This window comes from Symsagittifera roscoffensis, chromosome 5, assembly GCF_963678635.1.
Source record: "Symsagittifera roscoffensis chromosome 5, txSymRosc1.1, whole genome shotgun sequence".
Taxonomy (NCBI): domain Eukaryota; kingdom Metazoa; phylum Xenacoelomorpha; order Acoela; family Convolutidae; genus Symsagittifera; species Symsagittifera roscoffensis.
In genome coordinates, this window is record NC_087066.1 from 6,141,611 (window position 1) to 6,165,085 (window position 23,475).

At 34.8% G+C, this 23,475-nt stretch overlaps 2 protein-coding genes across 2 annotated transcripts; both read right to left on the minus strand.

The window, feature by feature from the left end:
- Positions 1–2,269: 2,269 nt before the first annotated feature.
- Positions 2,270–15,462, minus strand: LOC134845715 (inorganic pyrophosphatase-like). The gene is made up of 4 exons (XM_063862769.1): positions 14,883–15,462; positions 14,376–14,598; positions 3,627–3,760; positions 2,270–2,740 (listed from the first exon to the last, which is right to left on the minus strand). Exons 1-4 carry the CDS (start codon positions 15,111–15,113, stop codon positions 2,453–2,455), a joined length of 876 nt encoding a protein of 291 aa, XP_063718839.1. The 5' UTR covers positions 15,114–15,462; the 3' UTR covers positions 2,270–2,452.
- A 2,321-nt stretch (positions 15,463–17,783) lies between these two features.
- On the minus strand, positions 17,784–21,628 carry LOC134845947 (centrosomal protein 43-like). The gene is made up of 7 exons (XM_063863084.1): positions 21,479–21,628; positions 20,497–20,554; positions 20,345–20,433; positions 19,656–19,832; positions 19,060–19,166; positions 18,524–18,929; positions 17,784–18,031 (listed from the first exon to the last, which is right to left on the minus strand). Exons 1-7 carry the CDS (start codon positions 21,620–21,622, stop codon positions 17,942–17,944), a joined length of 1,071 nt encoding a protein of 356 aa, XP_063719154.1. The 5' UTR covers positions 21,623–21,628; the 3' UTR covers positions 17,784–17,941.
- Positions 21,629–23,475: the final 1,847 nt, after the last annotated feature.

Sequence of the window (23,475 nt, forward strand, 5' to 3'; positions counted from 1 at the left end):
CATAAAAATTCAGTGGTCAGAGGAAAACACCGAAAGATAATACTAATTATGTTTGTTCAAGATGCAATAACTTTTCCAACTATCGCCCAAATTAGAATGCTGCTTTACGGATCAATCAAATTGAAAGCTCTGCTGTCTGGGTTATATGACTTTTTGTGAAAAGGACGCAAAACGTGCATCATCAGTCAGAATAGCAGCTTTCTGGACAAAATGACGGCAAATTGCGCATCTGCTGCTGAATAAAGATTTTAACTTGATTACAAGGTATTATATCTACGGAACTTTTCTCCGGCCGGTTCTGATGTAATTCTCAGTAACCTGAGCGCAGACCGAGTCGATATCCAGCTATCTTAAGAGGCTGGTATGAAAGCTCTGCTTAGGATTACAGCAGTCACTCATAAAGACAAGAGTCACCAACGACGCAGTAAATAAAATGACAAGTCATGTTGATCTGGACAAGCTACAAGTGCATTTGCGGCTACGATGGCTGGGCGATGTTCAACGAAGAGAAAATGACTATACGCTTAAGTCAAGATACCATGTTTCAGTCCCAGGGACAAAACCAGCAGGAAGGCCTAAAAAACGCAGGATCGATTATGCTAAACGAGACCGGAATACTTTAGGCCACAAGCCCAGACTGCTTTGATCGAATGGCATGGAAAAACGTGTTATCTTCCATTAGAAAGCTTGAATGCTATTCAGAATGCCCTCATCTGAACCAATGTTTACGCTCTTTCCGAAAGTCCAACCCCGCCACAATGGGAAAACGGACAATAAGCGCATTAGTAGTAGAAGTTGCGGTAGTAAATCTCCCTCATCCAATCCATTACTGTAGACAATCGTGAAAGCATTGGATTTCTGTGCCCACATGCACGTTTTGAGGGAGAGGGTTTTTTTCTTATTAGCTTCTAAAAAAAGCCCGAAATTATTATTTTGACCTTTCTTCAAACCTTGCCTGTTTATATAACTTTTCCAAATTAGGATTTTCATAGTCTTCTGGTATTCTCGGAGAAACAACTAGAGGCCAGCGAAAGCTAGAAGTACCTGTTTAATAATTTTTGAGAATTTTGTTTTGATGCGGAAGGACAAAGGTAATTACAAAAACATACCTATAGCAAAGAAAAGTAAATCCCAATTTAATGACTTCAAAATCTTCTCAATTTCATCAATTACCATTTTTCTTAAAAATTGAAGTGATTACAAGAGCTTGTTAGCTTGAAATGTGCTTAGTTTTGGGTGGGTAGTTTTCGACAGTTTTAAAAAACGGTTAAAAAATTTGACTTTTCCAAGGTTCATAATTTTTTCAGTCAAAAAGTTAATGCGTAACCGCTTATACGGTGGAGCTTGCCACAACCCGTTCTTCACACTGCAACCAAAATCCCAGAATCGCGGGTAGTTTTTGAGAAGTCAAACAATTTGAAAAAACGGTTAAAAAATCGACTTTTCGGAGTGTCATAAATTTTGTGTAAAAAATTTAAGCGTAATCGTTAAAGCAGCGGAGATTCCCACAATTCATTCTAGTCATTGAAACCAAAACGTCAGATTTGGGAGGCTACTTTTGAGAAAAGTCTTTAAGTTTCAAAAAGGTCAAAAAATCAAAACGTCGACTTTTCCGAGGTCCATAACTGTTTGTGAAAAACAATTTGGCGTCACCGCTTATGCAGGGGAGCTTCCCACAATCTGTTCTATCCGTTGAAGCCAAAATCTCAGATTTGGGTGGGTAGTTTTCGAGAAATTGTATAGAACCCGAAAATTTGGGTCAAAAATTCCCTCCACACACTTTTTCCAAGGCTGTAGAAAGTGGGGTAAGGTAAAAAAAAGAGACAGGGGATTATGCAGGCACAAAGGGGAGTGGGCGTTTTTTCCATTGGTACCACTTTTTTGAAAATCGATAGACTCTTTTTTCAGAAAAACTAAGTTTTTGAAAAAATTTCCAAAGCGTATCAAAAAATAATTAAATAAAAAACCCAACCCGATACAGTTTCATAATAACTGTTTTACTCAAACAGGAAGTTCGTCGGCCTTAAGATCGCTAATCGATGAAGCCCTGACTAAAAGAAAACGATAGTCTATTCCAACTCTCTGGCTATTTCTTAATATATTCGTTGTGTAAACTTAAAATTATTGCTTACTTTACCCATCTGACAGCCTCTGGAAACAAACTACAATGAACTTTCACATCACGTGTGAATGGAAACCTCTTAGTCAGAAAAACACCTGCAATTCCAGTCCTTATCTCGACTTTCATCTTCCTTCTTGCTGAGAACACAGACATTCATGCTTTTTTATACTGACGGAACCAAAAATGTACAATAGTTTCCAATAAACATTACAATCTATCATCATCCATTACACCAGAAAAAAATAGACACCAATTTCAGACATTTCCAAGAGTTTCAGTTCTTTTCCAGATGAGATGAATTTTGAGCTACAAGTGAGAATAATTGACGAGTCAGATTCCCGTGGGGACATAAAACAAGTCATTTATAGTAGCCGGCAAAGGACTCGCTTCACTCTTTGGCGCCTGTTGGCTGACAAGCTCTTTGGCGCCCTCTTGCGGTATCTTCTCGGATGACAATTGGATAGTAGTATTGGCCAATGAGATTCCAGCGTTGTCCACTTCTTTTGCTATTAGACTCTTCCACGAAGCGTGTGTGTGTTTCACTATCTCTGCTGCAAACTGCTGGTCTTTGAATTCTTCATTAAATGCGAACTGATTCACTGGCTTACCATCTGGAACCTAAATGCAATTTAATCATCTGCTAGCACCTAAATATGTAAAACGGACTTTGAAAACCTCAAGAAAACTAATTCTTAGAAACAAACACTTTGCTCAAAGAATACCTTAATATTTCACTTGCGATTTCAACAATGTTGCTGGGTGCCTCAAAATTCGCATTGTCAACTGTTTTTAATGTTAGTTTTGATGGAAGTTTGACCTGATAGTAGCTTTGATCGGATCCCCCCTTTCAATTTTTTTTGTTTTCATCGTTATTTTGAGTGTAATTATGGCTAATTGCGTGATATGGAAAAGAATGCAATTCGAATAAAACTTTATTTCAACACTATTCAAAATGAAACAAGGATAGGCGGTTGCTGTGCACGTAGCACAGAATGTGCCGCGCACATTCATAAAAACTAGATTTTTGTGAATATGGCATAATCACAGACGTTTATCTTTATAAAATGAATAACAAGCAAAAAATGAAGAAAAAAAATGTTGCACAATATAATAAATTTTCTTCCGAAAAACCTTTATTGCCAAGGAAGCGCTAAATGAAACTCCCAAAACTAGTTTTCTTTTCACTAAAATCAAGTTTTCTTAGCCTAAAAAAAACTTTCATATTTTGAACGTTACTCGATACCTTAACTCGAAATTGAACTAAAACTCAAAAACTTGAAGCAGCTTTTCTCGACACTGAATTAACTTTTAATGTCGTTCGAATCACGACTGAAAGAGCTTCAATCTAACACATCACTCGACCCAGGGCTGATTTAGGGGGCGGATTTTTTGAAAATCAGTTGTGGTACATGATTTAAAAAAACTGAAACATACCAGAACACAAAAGTTCCTCCCCATTTTCAATGTTCTGACAATTGTCTTCCAGCTATTTTTTTTAATGTACCTTGTAGTACTTGAACCATTCGACAGTTCTCTTGAGCAGTCCTGGCTTCATCCTTTCTACATCCTGTATGTTTGTGTACTCACTGATCTTCGGATCTGCCGTGTTGATTGCAATCACCTTCCAGTCCGTCTCGCCTGTTGCCAAAACAACACTTGGACTCTGTTCATTATTAAAACATTATTAGGCATTCGAACTTAAAGTAACTGTTCTGCTTTCCAAATTGCAGCTCTCTTGGCAAAACATGTGGAAAAAAAAGACAACAAACGGTTGGAAAAGTGTCAATGAACTCAAGAAAAACAGAAACAAGGACCGCCGGTTGCTGTGCAAGAAGAAAAGAAATGAACAGGATTAAATTGACAAGTAAAAAAAAAACTTTTTTTAAAAACTTTTCAATCATTTGACTTCAAAAATGAATAACAAAAAAATTAAACTGTTTGCAATTTTTTTGTAATTTTTTATCAATTAAGTCTTTTAACACAGAAGCGAAGTTGCACTTCGCATCCAAAAGCAAAAATGTGACCGATAACGCTACTGGGAAAAACTGAATGAGTAAAACTTTGGGTCTACAAATTTTCTTAAGTGACGCACGCCAATTATGACGCATTAGCAACACCAGTCAATTAAAGACAAAAACCAACTAACAAAACTTAAGTTAAAGAGCAGTCTAAGGAGCAGTAATAACATGAAAAAATTAATTGTACTAAAAATAAAATGAAATTTTTTTTAGTTTGAGATTTTTGGTAAAAATCATCCCCACACACGCCATATTAAGTACAATGTGATACATTTCGCTCCTAGTAACAAATCAATTATTGCAAATAAGCTTCCTTCAACCAATTTAGAACAATTTCTATGACGGATTAAATCTCCGCTTACGCGTTAATAGCGCGAAATATGTGGCGCGTTATTTGTCCCAATTGGCTAAAATGGCTTTTATAAACCCCCATAACATTAGGAAAATCGATCACAGGTAAAAAAATTTTCAAATCTAAGCTCAGGACAACAATACTCTTTGAATGATATTTGATCCCGTCAAAAATGGCTAGTTAAAACGTCGAAATTTATCTGAAGAAAAAAACCACCCGAGAACAAATATTCCGTTACTTTCGTTACGAAAGTCGGTACAATAATAGTCTGTGTTAAAATCCTTAGCATTAGCTGTACATTATAGCTGGTTATTGATCGAAATAAGCGTTTTCAAAAAAATGAACACAATGGCATAATTCCCAAATGGCATAAAAATGAGAAACTCCCAAATGGCATAATTTCCATGCAACAATTGCATTAAAAAAATTTCGAAAATTTTTTTTAATGTGTGAAATTGCCAATTCAATTGTTGTTTGACATTATCTCGAAAAATCCTTTAAGAATTATCAAAAGCATAAGTTGTAACTAATTCGTTTTGTGTGATCAATTTTTGCAGCAAAACTCACTCATTATTTTTTTGGAAGCAATAAATTCAAACCATGTTCACACATCTTTTCGTTCCTTAGAAAGGAGAAATATGAGAAAGCATTTGAGTGTCATGCAAAACTTGAAACTTATGCCAATTGGGAAAAGTTCTGCTTTTATGCAATTTGGGAAGTTTTCAACGCGACCTATATAAGTGTCAGTAGTATAGTAAAAGTGGCTAGGAAAATGACCACTTTTAACCCCCCCTTTTTTCGGTGTGCCGTTGTACTTACCACTTTTAACCCCCAAAGGGGTTAAAACCCCTACTTTTTCGGGCACGCATGTTTTAAGGGGGGTTAAAATTGGTAATTTTCCAGCCACTTTATGGAAACGGGAATTGAATTAAGTTTTGGTTGATGCATGTTTTCCCTTCTAAAGTTTGGGGGTATTGGCTTGTTTACATGTAAAATTATAATTTTACATATTATAAGCAACCAAATTATATGATATATAGGAAAGCACAAGATTTTGGCAGCGTAGCTTAACTGTTGGCTGCGGTGAACGATTTCCTTCAAAAATGCATGTTTTATTGCTGAATCTCGAAGAAAGGGAAATTTGTCAAGTGCGGCGGCCGCCACCTCTATTTAGGCAAAAATAAATGATCAATTTGATCGAAATAAAAATGAAAAATTACTTTAAGCTAAATGAAGGTGAAAAACAAAGAAAAATTACGAAACACTGAAAACTACAAAATAATGAAATTGGCTTGAAAATTTCGACATTTTCATTTTCCGTGTCTGCAGGAGACTGAAAAAACGTCTGAAATCTATGACAAAAACTTTGATTTTATAGAAAGGTTGAAAGAGCTAATAAGTTGAAGTGGCTAAAGATCTTGAAAAACGAGAACACTGATGAACACTAAATTTTGCTGCAGCCATTTCTAAGACTTGCATATACCATTTTTTATAATAGAAAACGTTTAGTACTTCTTGAAAACGTTTAGTACTTCTTTTCAACTTTATTGTGCTAACAGAATTTTTGAAAATATTCATCAAAGCGGACCTAGAAACTGGGGGAAAATTGTTATTTGTGTGCCAATATATACGACAGAACAGAGTGACCATCGAATAAAGCAGGTGAAAACTTATTTGCGACGTTTAAGGAAAGCAGTTATTCAAATTAGAGCAAATTCAATCGGGAAAGACTGAACACAAACTAAGATAAGTTATGGATACAAACTCAAAACTTGATATGAATTCGGAGTTATAATTTGAGCATCCAAATATTTTGATTTTTCCATTAAAAGAATATGCAATTAAATAACTTTTTAATTTGATACTACAATCTGGTCAAATGTTCTCAGTATCTTCTAATTAAGTTCAAGTTGGTTTAAGCTAGAGCTTTCTATACAAAAGTTTGAAGCGCTATCAGTTATGATCATGGATTAACCCCCTGCTCAACAAAACAAATTTTGAGTTTTTCTAGTATAAATCTGATCTTTTGAATGTTTCCATGATTACGCTATTGCCTCTCAAAATACGGGGGCTTTTCGACCAAAACATTCGATTATTCGCCAACAACTAATTGTGTTATCAAGAGTTCAACCTTTCTTTCAATATATGTTTGAGGTGATCCAAGCTTTCACATTCACGTTCTGATCACTAGCAGGATCAAAACAGTTCGCATCATGATATTTCTTCTCATTTTTGCATCAATTTTGGTCTTTTCTATTAACAAAACATGTCTTCGAAAAACGGTTAGTTGTTTGAAATTGTAAGATAAAAAATCAAGCCTCATCATCAACGCTCTACCTGAATCTTCAGATTCCGTCAGGATGATAGCTGTTTCACACTAAGCAATGCTTTCACACCAATTTGGCTACAGCAGTTTCCGAAATGTTGTAAGTGCCATTTTGTAGTTTCAATGCATTTCGATAAACGTCAATTATGTTGTGTTATCTTAAGCTGAAACGACTAACAAAGACAACTTTAATTTGCCAATAAAAAGTTTGTTAGACAGTTTCACTTTGAGTAATTAAAATTTTGAGCCTCAATGCAGAAAGACTTGCAATTTATTTCAAAGACAAAAGGCGTAAGCAATTTGAGCTATTTCATAAAACGCTCTATCGACTAAATAAATCTTGAATTTAAAAAAGTGGTACTGACTGTTTATCTGATTACACAATTGCTTCACTTCTGTGGGTTTATAAGTTTGATTCATTATTATGATTTATCAAATGAAAACCATTGAAAATTTGTGATTTTTAGAGATTGATCAATCATCCTTCAAATATACAGTACCTGTCATTTAAACTTTGCTCGCTTACCGTCTTCAGCTCTACCAGCCGCATGTCATTTTCTACCATTCTTCTATCGATCGTGTTCGTCTGCGCGGTCAATGATTTTCCTCAATAAATCATCATTTTTTTCTGATAATTTGGTTATCGTAATCTTTATCTCAATGAGCAACAGTTCATCAAACAGTCTGGACTCCATGCTGTCTCCAATTGGACTTGTTGCTTGCTGCTTCCATCGACAATTTTTTGTAAAAATTTGAAAACTGATCTTTCCTGTTACAATTTTAAAACATTTTTCATAATCATTGACTGCAGATAAATTGAAATTAGAATCAATGCTGCATATGCCAATTTTTCAAATTGAATTGTTCATAATGAGGATACCTGGAAGATCAAATATTTCGAGGAATAAATTTTTTTTTTAATTTATCAAATTGTTTCGCAAATCAAGAAAATGAAAAAAAACTAGCATTATAGTATCTGGTTGATTATTCTGGAATGTTCGAGAAACTTAAGAAGAAAGATAAGAAAGATTTGGATTGAGTTACACATAAACTTTTATATAAAATAAAATAAACGATTTCAACTATACTCAAACATACATACCCCACTAAACATATAAAGCTGCATACTTGTATAAACATAAAAACATAAATACATTTTCATAAGTTGCAAACTTAAATGCTTTCTTACAAAATATAGTGATACGTAATTTATTACAGACATACGTTTATTCAGACACATTTAAAAACTTACTTAAGGTTATTCATACAAACTTACATACAAAAACAATTACATACACACATACTGAATACAAACATACATACATGTATACATAAGCACAAACTTACATAAACACATATATACATACATACATGCATATAGATACATACATACGTACTTACATATATACATACAAAAATAAAGTTACTTAGAGACATCCATACAACCATACACACAAAATTACATACATATATGCAAAAATATTTCCATACATACAAACATTCAAAAATTAAGTCTTACATAAAAGTATGAAAACAACATACAGTCTTATACTTAAGAAGAATGCAAAATAACTACCATCTATACATAAGTTTTACATACTTGCTTACTTACTTTTAAAGCTGCAATCAATTACACGAAAAGTTTTGCTTACACACATGCAAAGCTTTTACTTAATATTTCTGCTGACCTTTAAAATACAACCACATGTAAACCCACAAACCAACTTGTGTTCACTTCAAACTTTCAAGAAAAAAACATACACACATTCAGACATAAAAAAAATCAGGCAATACAGACTGGCATTCATACGTCTGTACATACAATCATATAAACGTGCCTTTCATACTCATATACGAATATGCATAAGTACTTGCCTAGAAACAGACATGGATCGTACTTTACAAGCATGCACTTACCCATGTGTAAACATTTTCATTTTAAACAGACATAAAACTTCAATCATAAATTTGTACAATTTACAAACAAGCTAACTTTTCAATTCTTTTAAACTGAAAAACATACATTTATACAAAATAATTGCGTGTAATCATTCACTCAGTCAAGCACACATGCAGTCAAGAGTTCTTACATACATAAGAACATACAAACTTCTAAATAATCAAATGAATACACACAAATAGTATGTGCATACATGATTAATTACATTTATACATGCAAAAAGTTGTACACTTTTACATAGATACACTTAGTTTACATAAATAGACACACACGCAAGTTTTGCTTACACACATTCAAAGATTTTAATTATTAGTTCTGCTGACTTTTAAAATACAACCGCATGTAAACACACAAATTAATTTACATTCGTTCACACTTTCAAGACAAATATATGCACACATCAGACACAAAGAATCACGCGTTACAGACTGGCATTCATACGTCTTTACATACAATCATATAGACGTGCCTTTAATACTCATATACAAATATGCATAAGTACTTGCCTAAAAACATACATTGATACAATATATTCGCTTGTATTCATTCACTCAATCAAGCGGACATGCAGTCAAGAGTTCTTACTTACAAAAAAAAACATACAAATTTAAATAACTTCTAAATAATCAAATGAATACACATAATAGTATGTACATACATGATAAATTAACTTTATACATGCAAAAAGTTGTACACTTTTACATAGCTACATACAGTTTACATAAACACACACATACGCAAAGCATATGTGCGTACAAATATACTATGCATATCGTATCTTGTCAAACTTTCAAGAAAAACTAGAAACATTAGTAAAAATCAAGTTGGGTTATAGTTATTCTTCTAGTTACAAGTGTTTTGGTTTACAAGCGCATAAGGAAAAAAATTGTACTCATACATACAAACACATCAATTTGCATACATACACGCATACACAAAAGATATTTACCTGCTTTTGCTTATAGATAAATACAAATATTCACACAGAAATAGCATCAGTACGTTTTACATATAAATATATTCAAATACAGTCAAACCCACATACACAATTTGATTTTTACAATCCAAACGTCGCAAGCGGAGATTTGCAAAAAAAAGCCAGCATTCAGCCAAGTCATCTACACAATTTAGCAATTTTTTTTATCTTAAAAAAATAAAAAATGGTGAAAACAATTTTTAAATATGTCTGTTGATCTCCCAAACGAACTTTCCAACGGTATCAAACTTCTACTCAAAATTGACCAGTGAGTCATGAAAAGCATTTCTACTGGTCAGAAGAAAAAACCAAGGCTAACTAACTTGCAAAGGACGGGAAAATTTCTAAACAAATTGTTGAAAGTTTTTTGTTGGACGGTCCGAATAGAGTTTTTTGATATATCGAAAATTGCTCTCAAGTAATTATTTAGTTTTCTACAGAAAATTTAAGACGGTGAAAGTTTTGGTTCGAAACAAAAGCTTTAGCCATTTTTTTAAGATTTGTAATCTTTTTTAAAAAATTTTGTTTTTTGATTCATTTGTTGGTTCTGTAGTTTGATATATTTTCAGTTGACTATTAGGCTGCAGATTTAACCGTAGACCAAGTTGCATTGACTAGAGTTGCACATTATGTTGTTTTCTTGCTAAACCACCAAAGTTTTGTTGTTCGAAAAAACATTCAGTTCTGAAAAAGCTATTTAACACAGGTTCAACGGTTCTTTTTTTCATCTTTTCCCCCGTATTTATGCAATATCGGTCGTTTAAGCTATATTATCTTAGAAAATAATCTGTTAAGTTTGATAAAACTAACGGTAAAAATGTATGTTTTTAGAGAAAACAAAAGTTGTTCTAAGCTGATGCTCAACTCATTCTTTCAGTAATAAAGAAACTTTCAAAAACTTTTAAATTTGTGCAAAATAAACAATCCAATCCTCTTTTGCGAATTTGAATTTTCTAGAACGACAGTTTTTTAGACATGATACTAAATGAAACAAAAATGTTTTATAAATTTAAAGGATTAAGAGCAAAAAAAATTTTTTGTTCTTTTTGATTTATTTAATTTAGATTACAAAACATACAGCTAAACATTAATAAATTCAACTTAACTAATTGGAAAAAGCAGCACAAAACAGACTGCAAACTTTTCAATTGACGCCACGTATAACAGAATGTTGATGCGTTCCGATCCTTTTTCTTGTTTTTTTGCGAGCAACTGGCGTTTACATTTGGCTAAAATCGGTTGTCTGCCGACTGCACCAAGGGCTCACTGTTAGACTGATTTCTGCAATGAGAGTAACAAGGTGAAGCTGGTGGCTCCATTTCCAGGCCGACTTGGGCCTCTCGACTTCCTGGGAAGATCCAATTTGATTCTACGAAAAAGGAATGCATTCATAAGAAGATGAGTAAATCTAGATCTTTGATTAGCATAACTTTGGCTATTTGCGCTGAAACGATTATATAAACTCCGATGATCAAAAATTTAACTTTTCTGATGGCATTTTAAGCCATGTTTTTAAAAGATATAAATGGAATAAGATAAACCTAAATGGAAAATATGTGGTTTAGTGTTCCAATTATCATTATTTAAATTTAATTATTGTCTAAGAGGAATGAAAATCTCTGTGAGCAGTCTTGTCAAAAATAGTACGTTCTTGAGCGGAATCAGTCAAAACTTACACATACAGTTTTTTAAAGTTTTGCGGTAACGGAGAGCAAACATTGAATTAAAACGGTTAAAATTATGAATCGAATGATGAAAGCACGTGCCTGCAGAGGCGTTGTTATTGCGCTAAAAGCAGAACAAGTCTTATCAAGAATTGGAAATGAAATAGCTGATAAATGCTTTGCTTTGTATAAACAAAATGCTTTTCTAATTTTGGATAATAATTTTATCGACTCTTTTTCAAATTGAACAGTTTTGGACAAGTAACAAAACACAGCATAGTTTTGGGCTCCTATTCATATCTTGTATTCAGCGGCTAATCTAAAATGAACACATAAATTTCCCCATGTTCGATTGAGATTTATGATTGGGTATATGATTTATGTGAACACTTTTACAAAAAATTGTCGATGGAAGCGGCAAATAACAAGTCCAATTGGAGACAGCATGGAGTCCAGACTGTTTGATGAACTGTTGCTCATTGAGATAAAGATTACGATAACCAAATTATCAGAAAAAAATGATGATTTATTGAGGAAAATCATTGACCGCGCAGACGAACACGATCGATAGAAGAATGGTAGAAAATGACATGCGGCTGGTAGAGCTGAAGACGGTAAGCGAGCAAAGTTTAAATGACAGGTACTGTATATTTGAAGGATGATTGATCAATCTCTAAAAATCACAAGTTTTCAATGGTTTTCATTTGATAAATCATAATAATGAATCAAACTTATAAACCCACAGAAGTGAAGCAATTGTGTAATCAGATAAACAGTTAGTACCACTTTTTTAAATTCAAGATTTATTTAGTCGATAGAGCGTTTTATGAAATAGCTCAAATTGCTTACGCCTTTTGTCTTTGAAATAAATTGCAAGTCTTTCTGCATTGAGGCTCAAAATTTTAATTACTCAAAGTGAAACTGTCTAACAAACTTTTTATTGGCAAATTACACATGTCTTTGTTAGTCGTTTCAGCTTAAGATAACACAACATAATTGACGTTTATCGAAATGCATTGAAACTACAAAATGGCACTTACAACATTTCGGAACTTGCTGTAGCCAAATTGGTGTGAAAGCATTGCTTAGTGTGAAACAGCTATCATCCTGACGGAATCTGAAGATTCAGGTAGAGCGTTGATGATGAGGCTTGATTTTTTATCTTACAATTTCAAACAACTAACCGTTTTTCGAAGACATGTTTTGTTAATAGAAAAGACATAAATTGATGCAAAAATGAGAAGAAATATCATGATGCGAACTGTTTTGATCCTGCTAGTGATCAGAACGTGAATGTGAAAGCTTGGATCACCTCAAACATATATTGAAAGAAAGGTTGAACTCTTGATAACACAATTAGTTGTTGGCGAATAATCGAATGTTTTGGTCGAAAAGCCCCCGTATTTTGAGAGGCAATAGCGTAATCATGGAAATATTCAAAAGATCAGATTTATACTAGAAAAACTCAAAATTTGTTTAGTTGAGCAGGGGGTTAATCCATGATCATAACTGATAGCGCTTCAAACTTTTGTATAGAAAGCTCTAGCTTAAACCAACTTGAACTTAATTAGAAGATACTGAGAACATTTGACCAGATTGTAGTATCAAATTAAAAAGTTATTTAATTGCATATTCTTTTAATGGAAAAATCAAAATATTTGGATGCTCAAATTATAACTCCGAATTCATATCAAGTTTTGAGTTTGTATCCATAACTTATCTTAGTTTGTGTTCAGTCTTTCCCGATTGAATTTGCTCTAATTTGAATAACTGCTTTCCTTAAACGTCGCAAATAAGTTTTCACCTGCTTTATTCGATGGTCACTCTGTTCTGTCGTATATATTGGCACACAAATAACAATTTTCCCCCAGTTTCTAGATCCGCTTTGATGAATATTTTCAAAAATTCTGTTAGCACAATAAAGTTGAAAAGAAGTACTAAACGTTTTCTAGAAGCCCGGGAAATTGTTTCCTTTCTATTATAAAAAGTGGTATATGCAAGTCTTAGAAATGGCTGCAGCAAAATTAAGTGTTCATCAGTGTTCTCGTTTTTCTAGATCTATAGCCACTTCAACTTATTAGCTCTTTCAACCTTTCTATAAAATCAAAGTTTTTGTCATAGATTTCAGACGTTTTTTCAGTCTCCTGCAGACACGGAAAATGGAAATGTCGAAATTTTCAAGCCGATTTCATTATTTTATAGTTTTCACTGTTTCGTAATTTTTCTTTGTTTTTTACCTTCATTTAGCTTAAAGTAATTTTTCATTTTTATTTCGATCAAATTGATCATTAATTTTTGCCTAAAAAGAGGTGGCGGCCGCCGCACTTGACGAATTTCCCTTTCTTCGAGATTCAGCAATAAAAGATGCATTTTTGAAGGAAATCGTTCACCGCAGCCAACAGTTAAGCTACGCTGCCAAAATCTTGTGCTTTCCTATATACCATATAATTTGGTTGCTTATAATAGGTATATAACGTCATTATTCATGTAAACAAGCCAATACCCCCAAACTTTAGAAGGGAAAACATGCACCAACCAAAACTTAATTCCATTCCCGTTTCCATAAAGTGGCTGGAAAATTACCAATTTTAACCCCCCTTAAAACATGCGTGCCCGAAAAAGTAGGGTTTTTAACCCCTTTGGGGGTTTAAAGTGGTAAGTACAACGGCACACCAAAAAAAAGGGGGGGTTAAAAGTGGTCATTTTCCTAGCCACTTTTACTATACTACTAGTGTCTTCCGTCTTCACTACGTTCAAATAGACTTAAATACACCATTTTTCACATTTCAAATGCATTCTGATGTTTTTGGTGAATCTTAAATTATCTATTTTCCAGCCATTTGATGAAAAAAATGTTAGCTCTGAGCGCGCAAAATTCGATTCAAACCGTTTTAACCCGTTTTCTTTCCACATCATTGCCTTTAAAACGTTTTGTTTCCACAATTTCTTCCACTCACCCTCGTCAATCATGGCAAGTATGCCCAGCACCTTGACCTGAATGACACTGCCTGCAGGGGGGATGATGTCACTGATCTCACACACGTCCAGGGGGTCATTGTCCCCGTTGAAGCCAGTGTGCTGGTCCACATTCTTAGGGTCCTCCCACGTCTGCGGAAATGCCCCGTAGTTCCAGGGGTAGCCCTTGTTGGGAAACACGTTTGCGATAAAGCGCATCTTGCCCTGACAACAACAACTTATAAAGAATATTAAATTAACGCAAGTATATTTTTTGACAAGTTTTTTTGCTAATTAACTATCGTTAACCTCAAGCCTTTTGACGCAAATTTCCCGAAAAGTAGAAAACCTACATCACACTGTTAAAAAGCATTACATGGTCAACATAACATCAGTATGGTATCATTCAACACCCCGAATTATTTGAGCAGTGTCCAATACTAAATTAATCAATCATCAGGATATCTATTTTAAAACTTGATGCCTATAGCTTTGAACAGAAAAAGTACCTTCTTGACATCCTGTTTAATTGGATTCAGCTTCAGCTCCTTGTTGATCTCCATCTTCGCATTAGTGTACCTTAACACTTCCACCACCATATTCAACACCAGTCCCCCCTCTCCCGCGTCAGGATAGAGTGGAATGTCGTGGAAGGGGGAGATATACTGGCCATCTTTAGTGAGGTAGAGTCTAAATGAGTCCGAGTAGAGAGATCCTCTCTGTTCAAAACTGTACGTCATCTTCAGAGCTAGTTTTTTGTATATTATCTTTTCAATTTAATTGACACTGCACTGCTGTTTTATACTGCAGAGAGGAGAAAAGCTAATATTTTCTAGAAACTGAGAAAATTAAGTAGTCCAATTCCTGATGGTCAGGGTAAGATTTGAGCTTCTAGAGAACAATTGATGGAATCGGGAAGCGTGGTTACTCAGCAGGAGAAGCGCAGCTTCCTATGATTTAGTTGCGATTCAGCAGAGTCCAATTTCAAGTAGGGAAACCTCAGATGAAAACAATCAATTCAACAATAGCAGATCAAAAAACCTGAAATATGATATGCTTCAGTAGATTTAATAATACTAAGCTCAAAAGAGAAGTGGTTCGATTGTGAAGGAATTTCGAAAATGGAAACCACAAAGAAGTTCAATTCAGTAGATCTTCTGCTGTTTTCGAACAAAGGTCAATGCAATTTATAGTAAGAAAAGAAGTCATAGCAACGGCTATATTGAAGGCATTTGTAACGATTTCCTAGTTCACGCTTAGACCAATTACATTAGAAGTGTCAAAAAACTGCACATTCTTCTAAGCATACCCAATAACGTAATTTGAATTATATTGTAAGCTCTAGCCACACCTCCCTTAAAAATCTGGGGAAGAAAAATCCACCCAAATTTAATATATAACTAGATAGCCCAAAGTTTAACTGAAGATTATTTTAATGAAAAAAGTCAATTGAAAATTTTTTATTTCACACCTCGTTTAAATTTTTCAGAGAAATTTGTTAAAACTACTGTGATCAAAATCAATGGCTTCATCATTCACGCTTTCTTTCTTCTTCGTCTTTTGTTTTCGCGACGACTTGGATTTCCTCTCCAATTTATACTTTTGCAACTGCTGTAAAGTCATGTGACTTGTGTCAAAGGGCACATGAAAAATACTCTGTGGAGCACTGTACATTATATCAAAGCAAGAGCCATCTGCATTTACCATTCTTAAAGGATACCTTCTGGTATATACTTTCCGGTTAAGTTTTCCGAATTGGGCAACCGTTGAATTATTGCGAGCCAAACAGGTACAAAATATTGGTGATAGTTGCGAGAACTTCATGGGAAGGAGTGAAAACGTTTTTAGCATGTAATTGGAGATCATTTTCTTTTTATTCACATCACATAATCAATCTAAAACAAGGAAACCCATGTGTCAATTTTAAAAATCTAATATAAAATCGTTTTTTTTTTAAATTTTCAGATTTGAACTTCAAATGAGTAAAAATAATTGACTACTTTGCTAACGCTTAAGACATAGCCAACTGACAGTTGGCACAGAGTAATGGACGCAAAGAACCAAAAAAAAACTGACTCGTTTTCTTTTGAAAAAAAGCCTTCGAAGAAAAATATAGATCTTTGATACCTCTTTGAATTTCTAGAAAAATTTCTAGTCAAGCCGCGAAAAATCAAAATTGAGCGTGAACAAATTTTAAGACTCTTTCTTGAAAAAAAGAATCAAAACCTATATAGGAGTACTCACTACGTTCATTACTCTTAATTGGCTCCATTAGATAATTATAGCCAAAACTAAGTGACTTGTCTTTTTGTTGCTTAAACTTTCAGAAACAACTCAACTTTCTACTGCTTTCACGATGAAGATCAAAACTCTCTCTGAAATGTACTTGGTTGAATACAAACTGAACTATCACTATTAAACTAGCAACAAATGTACAAATATTGACAATTATGGAACAAGCTACGAATAGCATAGCAGACTAGATTCCATTGCAGATTCTACAAATTCGATCATTAATACATTAAAACCAGTCAAGATGACACAATTTAACTAGTAATACAAGTGATAACAGAAAACAGCTCGCGCAAAAGGACAAGAGAGCTGTAAACCTGGTTTAAAAAAGTAACTGACAAACTGCCCCCTCACCCTCAATTGTTTTGTCTATTTTTCCTCGGCCATATTTCAACCTTCCTTAAGACCCTCTCAAAATAAGTGTATATATAAAGACACCGAAAGCACCTTTAGAAAATATTGACGTATGGTCGACCAAAAATGGATCTCTTCAAATAATACCCAAGGTGAGCCTTAGAGCGGAGAGGGTGCCAAGGCAGTAGCGGATTTAGCGGGGGCGGACGCCCCCCTCTCAGCGATTCGACCCCCTACCGAACCAAAGGGCCCCCTTTGTACTTTTTTGAGATATGGTGCCAATATAAACGAATTTTGAGAGGGGAGCACGCGCCGAAAACACGCGACTTTTTGGTCGAAAATTTCCAAAAAATGCATTAAAACGCTTTTTTGGCCTGTTTTTAGAAAAATTTATTGTGATTGGGGAGAGCTCAGAAAATCAATTTATTCGACCTAAAATTTTTTTATTTTTTTTTGAAAATCCGCGTCCTCCGAGAAATTCCTAGATACGCGCCAGGATGGAGCTCTAGATGCTTTTTGTCTTCGTTTAACAACGACCATCTATTACTAAGCGGGAGTCAATTTGTTTATGAAACTCTCTCGAAACCACGACGAAGACTAAAGTCAATTTTTTGCGCGAGTTGCATATTCTTCCCAATTTCACCAAACCACAATTTCAAACATTGAGCTTCAATTCAAAATATTTAAGAATTCTGACATTTGCTGCAAACCTGATTGTCACGATTTCACTAAAGAGCATTATAGAAAACATTAAGAGCATCCAAATGTGGTTATTTTCACAGATATCATTTGAAAACCTCTCTGGCAATGTCAGAAACCTTAATTTACAACCAAAATACAGCAAACATTTCACGGTTCCATCTATTTAAATGTCTTTTCTCCGAAGCAACTACATCTATGATGACGCAATTATTATGTAATGTCACCCCTGAGTGACGTCCTCTACGTAGTCCAAGTCTGCCTCTGTGTCGCTTATTCTGGACACCGAGTGGTCACTTGTCGCGTCATTAGTCTAGAACACAAAATATAACATAAATATCTTTAGATTTTGGATTATTAATTGAAACCGGCAAGCCTGCACTTCACATACAAGCTGATACCATAATGCCATGAGCAGAAACGCTTAATGACGAAAAAAAATTTTAAAAATCAAAATTAATTTTTCACGGGGAAAAACCTAGTAGCCGAGTGAAATACCCTTGCTGATTGCAAGAATAAAAAATCAAAACGCAAAAAAAATTTGACGCGATTTTTTCATTAAGTCGAATGCGACTTAAAGAAATTGAAAAAAAGAAACGCTACTTTTTCCTTTAAAAAAAAAACAAACATCACCAAACCTATGTACGAATGTTCACTACGTTCATGACTATAATGTGGCGTTGTGGTGCATCGGTAGTGATGGCGCCCGGGAATCTTATGATTGACGGTTCAAATCACTCGTGTGCTGTAATTTACAAGTGAAAACTCACCTTCCTATTAAGCACTTATTATCACTGCAACGTACTTTTGGGTTATTTGTGTTCTTGTCTCTATCATTTCTGTCGTCATCTTCCTCTTCAATTGGTTCCGACAGTTCCTCCTCCACTTCATCTTCCTCCTCGTCCAACTCCTCCGAGATCTCCGACTTCTCAGTCACCCCTCCCCCCATCGATCCCCCCACACCACCAACACCCTTCGCACTCCTCCCACTCTTCGGTAGATTCACACTATTGGCAGATGATGCAAAATCATCCTCATACAGATCACTCACATTACTCGCGCCCAGATTCAAATCTAGATTGTTTTTTTCTTCGTCGAATACTTGGGATCTGGTGGCCTCGTTACTCACTGTAGCTCCACCCACTTGCAGTGAGTCTCCGAAGTTGTTCAGGTTCGACAGAGGTTTCCTAGGAGAGCGAGGTGATTCTTCGCTGAAAATGAAAAGATTATTCTAATTCCTGGAAACTTCTAATTCCTGGAACTTTAGTTGACACAGGCGAAGGTCACATTGAATCTTTTTCTTGTGCTCATAAAGTAAGGAATCTAGCTGTTGATACTCACTAAGAGAACGACCCCATTAGTCCGCCCTTTCGGTCCAGCGATTCCTCAAAGTCCAAAACAGAGTCTGGCATGGACGCGGCCGGAGCCTTGTTTGGAGGATCGGGTTTCTGAAATAAAAATTGTTAGCACTGCTTATCAAAGTCACTGTTCAATTAAATCTATCTCTGTTATGTCGACATAATTAATTACATCAAACCGCCCTCAATAAGCCTTCTGAGTCGCCCAAAGCTCGTTTTTGTATGAAATAATCAAGTATATTATCTTCAAATTCACATATGTTCTATTGCACAAAAAATTATGTACCATGTATATAAAACTACTTAAATGAAATTGTAAAAACAGCAACAAAAACTAGAACAAACTTTTCGATCTTAAAATAATTATTAGTCAATAATTAACAATACATGAAGTAAGAATTGTATCTTTTCAATTTCTTCTTTCAATTATTTTTAATTAATCACTTGAGGTTATTCCTTATGATCGAAAAACTTCTATTCTATTCTTCAGATGTTATATTCTTATAACTCCATTAAGGCAGTTTTACATACATGTTATATAAAAACTTTTTTTCAAAGACAATCCACCAAAGAATTAACCTGAGATGGTTTACTGGAATTTGATATAGATTTGTTGGAGCTGTCGCTTTTCACATGGTCAACTGGTCCATTTCTCAAAGCCTGTAGAAGCAAGGGCGAACTAGTGTTTTCTTCTGAAGATGGGATCTTGTACACGTCACGCAGCTCTTCTGAGCCAAGAAACTGAGATTGGTCGATCTGAACCAATCAAAATATCACAACTACACGTTTATTTGTGGAAATTTATCAAATCATTCCACTTAGATCTGTGAAGCTGGCAACACAAATAATCATTTTAAAAAAAGTGCCTATATTGAATGAGTATAACGAAAGAGTTAAAGTCCGCTGCATTTTCAGTTTCATAGTACAAGTCGAAAAAAAAGAAAAAAAAAGCTTAGTTCAAAAACCGTTTTCATTTCGAAATATAATTACTTACAATTACAAATACCAGCTGCTCTTTTTTAAAGTCTTTAGATTCAAATTTTACCAATATTCATTTTAGGCGGACATTTTAAAAATTCATCACGCCGTAAAACACTGGAGAACATGATGGTTGAATTTAACGCTAGGGAGCTGGGTAAACGTGGAGGAGGACCTCTAACTCCGTCCCTGATTATGACCCAATGTTCACCCCTTTACGTGCATTAACATCGAATATGCATATGTTGCCAACTTCACAGACGTTTCCTTATTTGTTTTAAAAGACCTACATGGTTAAGTTCGGGCTCAAACACTGCTAATGTATAGTCAAGGTCGAAGAATTGAAGAAAATCGCGCACAAGGCTCACTGTCTCGATGCCTGAAAAAAAAAATATATATATCATTTTTTACACAATAGCCTTGTTAATCAACTTTCTCTCACCTTCTGATGTTTCGAGGAAAGACTTTAGTTTCTGGTTGACTAAAGGGGACTTCATTTGCTAAACAAAAGTATTTCTTTATGTAAGCTAAGCAATCGGATCTCAAGAATTTCGGAAAAAGTGCGACAGATGAACGAACGGCGCAGGGGCAAAAATGATTTGCAACCCCAATAAAGATGCAGCACCATAAACTAATTTTGTTTCTGGCGTTTTCTATATTCTAAGATCTAGTCTATGCTAGACGACGACCTATCGCACTTTAGGTTTTTTATTACAATTTAGTTTCTTATCTTTGAAGAAACAAATTTTTTAGAAACTTTTGGAAATTTCAAAACAAAAAAGACATACATAACAAAAAAAGTAAATCACATCCGAAGACAAACTCGAAAAATGGTCGGAACAATAAGAAGTGAAAAACTTAATTTGACAACAGGAGCTTAGCGCTTTCTTGGCAAACAGAATTTTTTCGAAATAACCAAAACAATATTATGAATACTTTTTCCTTTTTGTTTTTCGAAGACAACTATTGTCGATAATGCCTAATTCACTCATCACACCACGCACAAAAACGACACTAATTCAAAAACGAAACAACCTTTTTTTACAGTTTTTTTATGTGGTCGGAAAAATTGTAGTAGTAGAATAGGCTTCAGACTGTACAAAGCCGGCTATCCTTGTGACTATTGCCAGTGATCATTGAAATTTCAATTAACTATGGTGTGGCTCTCCAAAAGGCATACAGCAACTTAGCAAAATACAGCAGATATTCGAGGTAGAGAAGTTGCTTTACGGTTATAGCTGATGCCAATGACCATTTCATAAAATTTCTAAAAAAATTTGTTGCTTTAAAAGCCCCATCCAACAAAAATTCCTTTCAATGCAATTTGTAATTTGAATTTACAAAACAATTTTGCCTTTTATAAATTGAGTAAAATAGTGCCAGGCATCTCAGATCAATAATGAAACTCTTTTCAATTTTCTTACGTCAAGCTTTCCCTGCTCGTGCTCATCGAGTGCTAGAAAAATTGAAGATCGCAGCTGAGCTTTAATTTTTGATAGAACTCCTTGCTGATGTAATGTTTGAGCGACTAAATCACGAAGCTCAGTGTCTTCATCAGCAGCAGACATTTTGGCAGCTCTGAAGTACAGTTGACATACATAGATTAAATGTGAAAAATTGGAACGCTTCGCATGTCTTTGTGGAAAGCTGAGTAATGAATCAAATGTTACAAAACTAAGGAATTCAGGACCTTTTCTACAGGAGCAGATTCCCATTCAATTTTAATCTGTGCAAGTGTTAGTTTTCTCAATCTGGTTGGCTTGATTCCCAACAATCTGATTCTCCTTACTTCTATTCACGTTATACTCTAATCTTTCAAATCTAGAAAATTCTAGGGTTTTGACTGGAATATGTGATGAAGGGACTCCTGACTGTAACCTCAGCTGCTGTGATACTTTTGAACTTATGATTAAAATCATTTAAAAGTTCAGTTTTGGAAAAATGAACACTTCAACTGATAAATACTACCATAAGAAATAGTAAATCATTGAAGGGGTCCTTCCTTTTAGGTTGGTTGTGCACAAGCTGGATAGAGCCCATACCAGCATTATATAAATACATCAATAAACAAGGGGAGGGTTCTCATGCTTGAAGGACCGAATGCTTGAAAAATTTCAACCAATCAAAATCGCTTAGCGTTCCTATTGGCTAAATGCCTTTCTCACAAAATCGAAGTCAATATTAACAGAAAATGTAATAAGTTAGGGGAAAATACTCAAAAATTTAACAAATTGCGGGTTACAACCGCAATAATACTATTCAGATAATCATCAAGATTAGTGAGGTGAAAATTCTAAGAATTTTTCAGGCATGAAAACTCATCTGCTTATTATCTAATCGGTCAATATTAACACTAATGGCCTGAATTTATTTTCTTACTTTGAGATTTTAGCAATTTACTTTGAGATTTTGAATACTCAATTCTGATTGGCTGAAAGTAAGCTAAATTTAATTTCAAACATTGTAACATTCGTCTACTGCAGTCACACATGAGGCTACAGAAAAATAGGCCCTATAACCATTGGCTCAAGAGTCAGGGACACTATCGCTTGTGTTTTTCTGCCTCAAATCAGTCGGAGCCAATTCGGTTCGCTTGTGACATGAGACTACGACCCGTTACAGCTTAAAGGCTGCTACCAAAATATCCCCCCCCCACTCTAGAAATAAGAACGTCCCCATACTTAGGTCTCTAGATACCCAAAATACATGAACGCCGTTAAAAACCGGGTCGGAACAATCCGTTAAGTTACTTTTTATTAGACAGTGGAACTTTGATCCATTTCAGATGGATCAACCTAAAACTCGCCTTACCTCAACATAACAATCACAAAACACACTCTAGAAATTTAAATTAGGGACTCACATGCTGATGCACTCAAGCACAGGGGTAATTAAATGGGAGAGCAACTCTAGAATTAACTAAGATAACTAGATAAGTTCAATGTTTGTCAGTTTTAATGGTAAAGGTAAGTTTGAACTCTAGAATGTAGTTTTATTGTGAACCATTGGGACACTCAAGCTGTCCACCTTTCCATCGAAGGTTCACTCTAGTCCAGTTCGAATAATCGTCCAGTCGAACAATAATAGTCCAGTTCTCGGGAATACTCTGTCTTCTATTTCAGATAGGACAGCTCTACTCTAGTTTATTATGACGGAAATTGCGAATAGCAATTTCCTACTGTTTTATCTGGCATTTTTCCCGCGATTGTTACTCGATCGTTCTGATTTCACTTTTTCGGTTTTCAGTTATCGCGAGAAAATCGTGCATGACAGGCTCCATTCGAATTTTTGAAAAATCAAATTTCACTCCAAAATTAAGTGCTCTTGTGTTTCTCAAGGTCAAACTTCCAAATATGACCGACTGGCACATACTCCCCGGACTCAAGATCGTTGTCCTCATCGCGTGCTGTCGTCTGCCAGT

Excerpts from the sequence above, each read along its gene's own strand:
- LOC134845715 (XM_063862769.1), bottom strand. The coding sequence starts at position 15,113 with ATGACGTACAGTTTTGAACAGAGAGGATCTCTCTACTCGGACTCATTT. Across the intron at positions 14,599-14,882 it reads TTAAACAGGATGTCAAGAAG|GGCAAGATGCGCTTTATCGC; the intron begins GTACTTTTTCTG and ends TGTTGTTGTCAG. Across the intron at positions 3,761-14,375 it reads ACTTGCCATGATTGACGAGG|GCGAGACGGACTGGAAGGTG; the intron begins GTGAGTGGAAGA and ends TTTTGGCAACAG.
- LOC134845947 (XM_063863084.1), bottom strand. The coding sequence starts at position 21,622 with ATGTCTGCTGCTGATGAAGACACTGAGCTTCGTGATTTAGTCGCTCAA. Across the intron at positions 20,434-20,496 it reads TTTCCTCGAAACATCAGAAG|GCATCGAGACAGTGAGCCTT; the intron begins GTGAGAGAAAGT and ends TTTTTTTTTCAG. Across the intron at positions 18,032-18,523 it reads AGAACACAAATAACCCAAAA|ACTAATGACGCGACAAGTGA; the intron begins GTACGTTGCAGT and ends TTTGTGTTCTAG.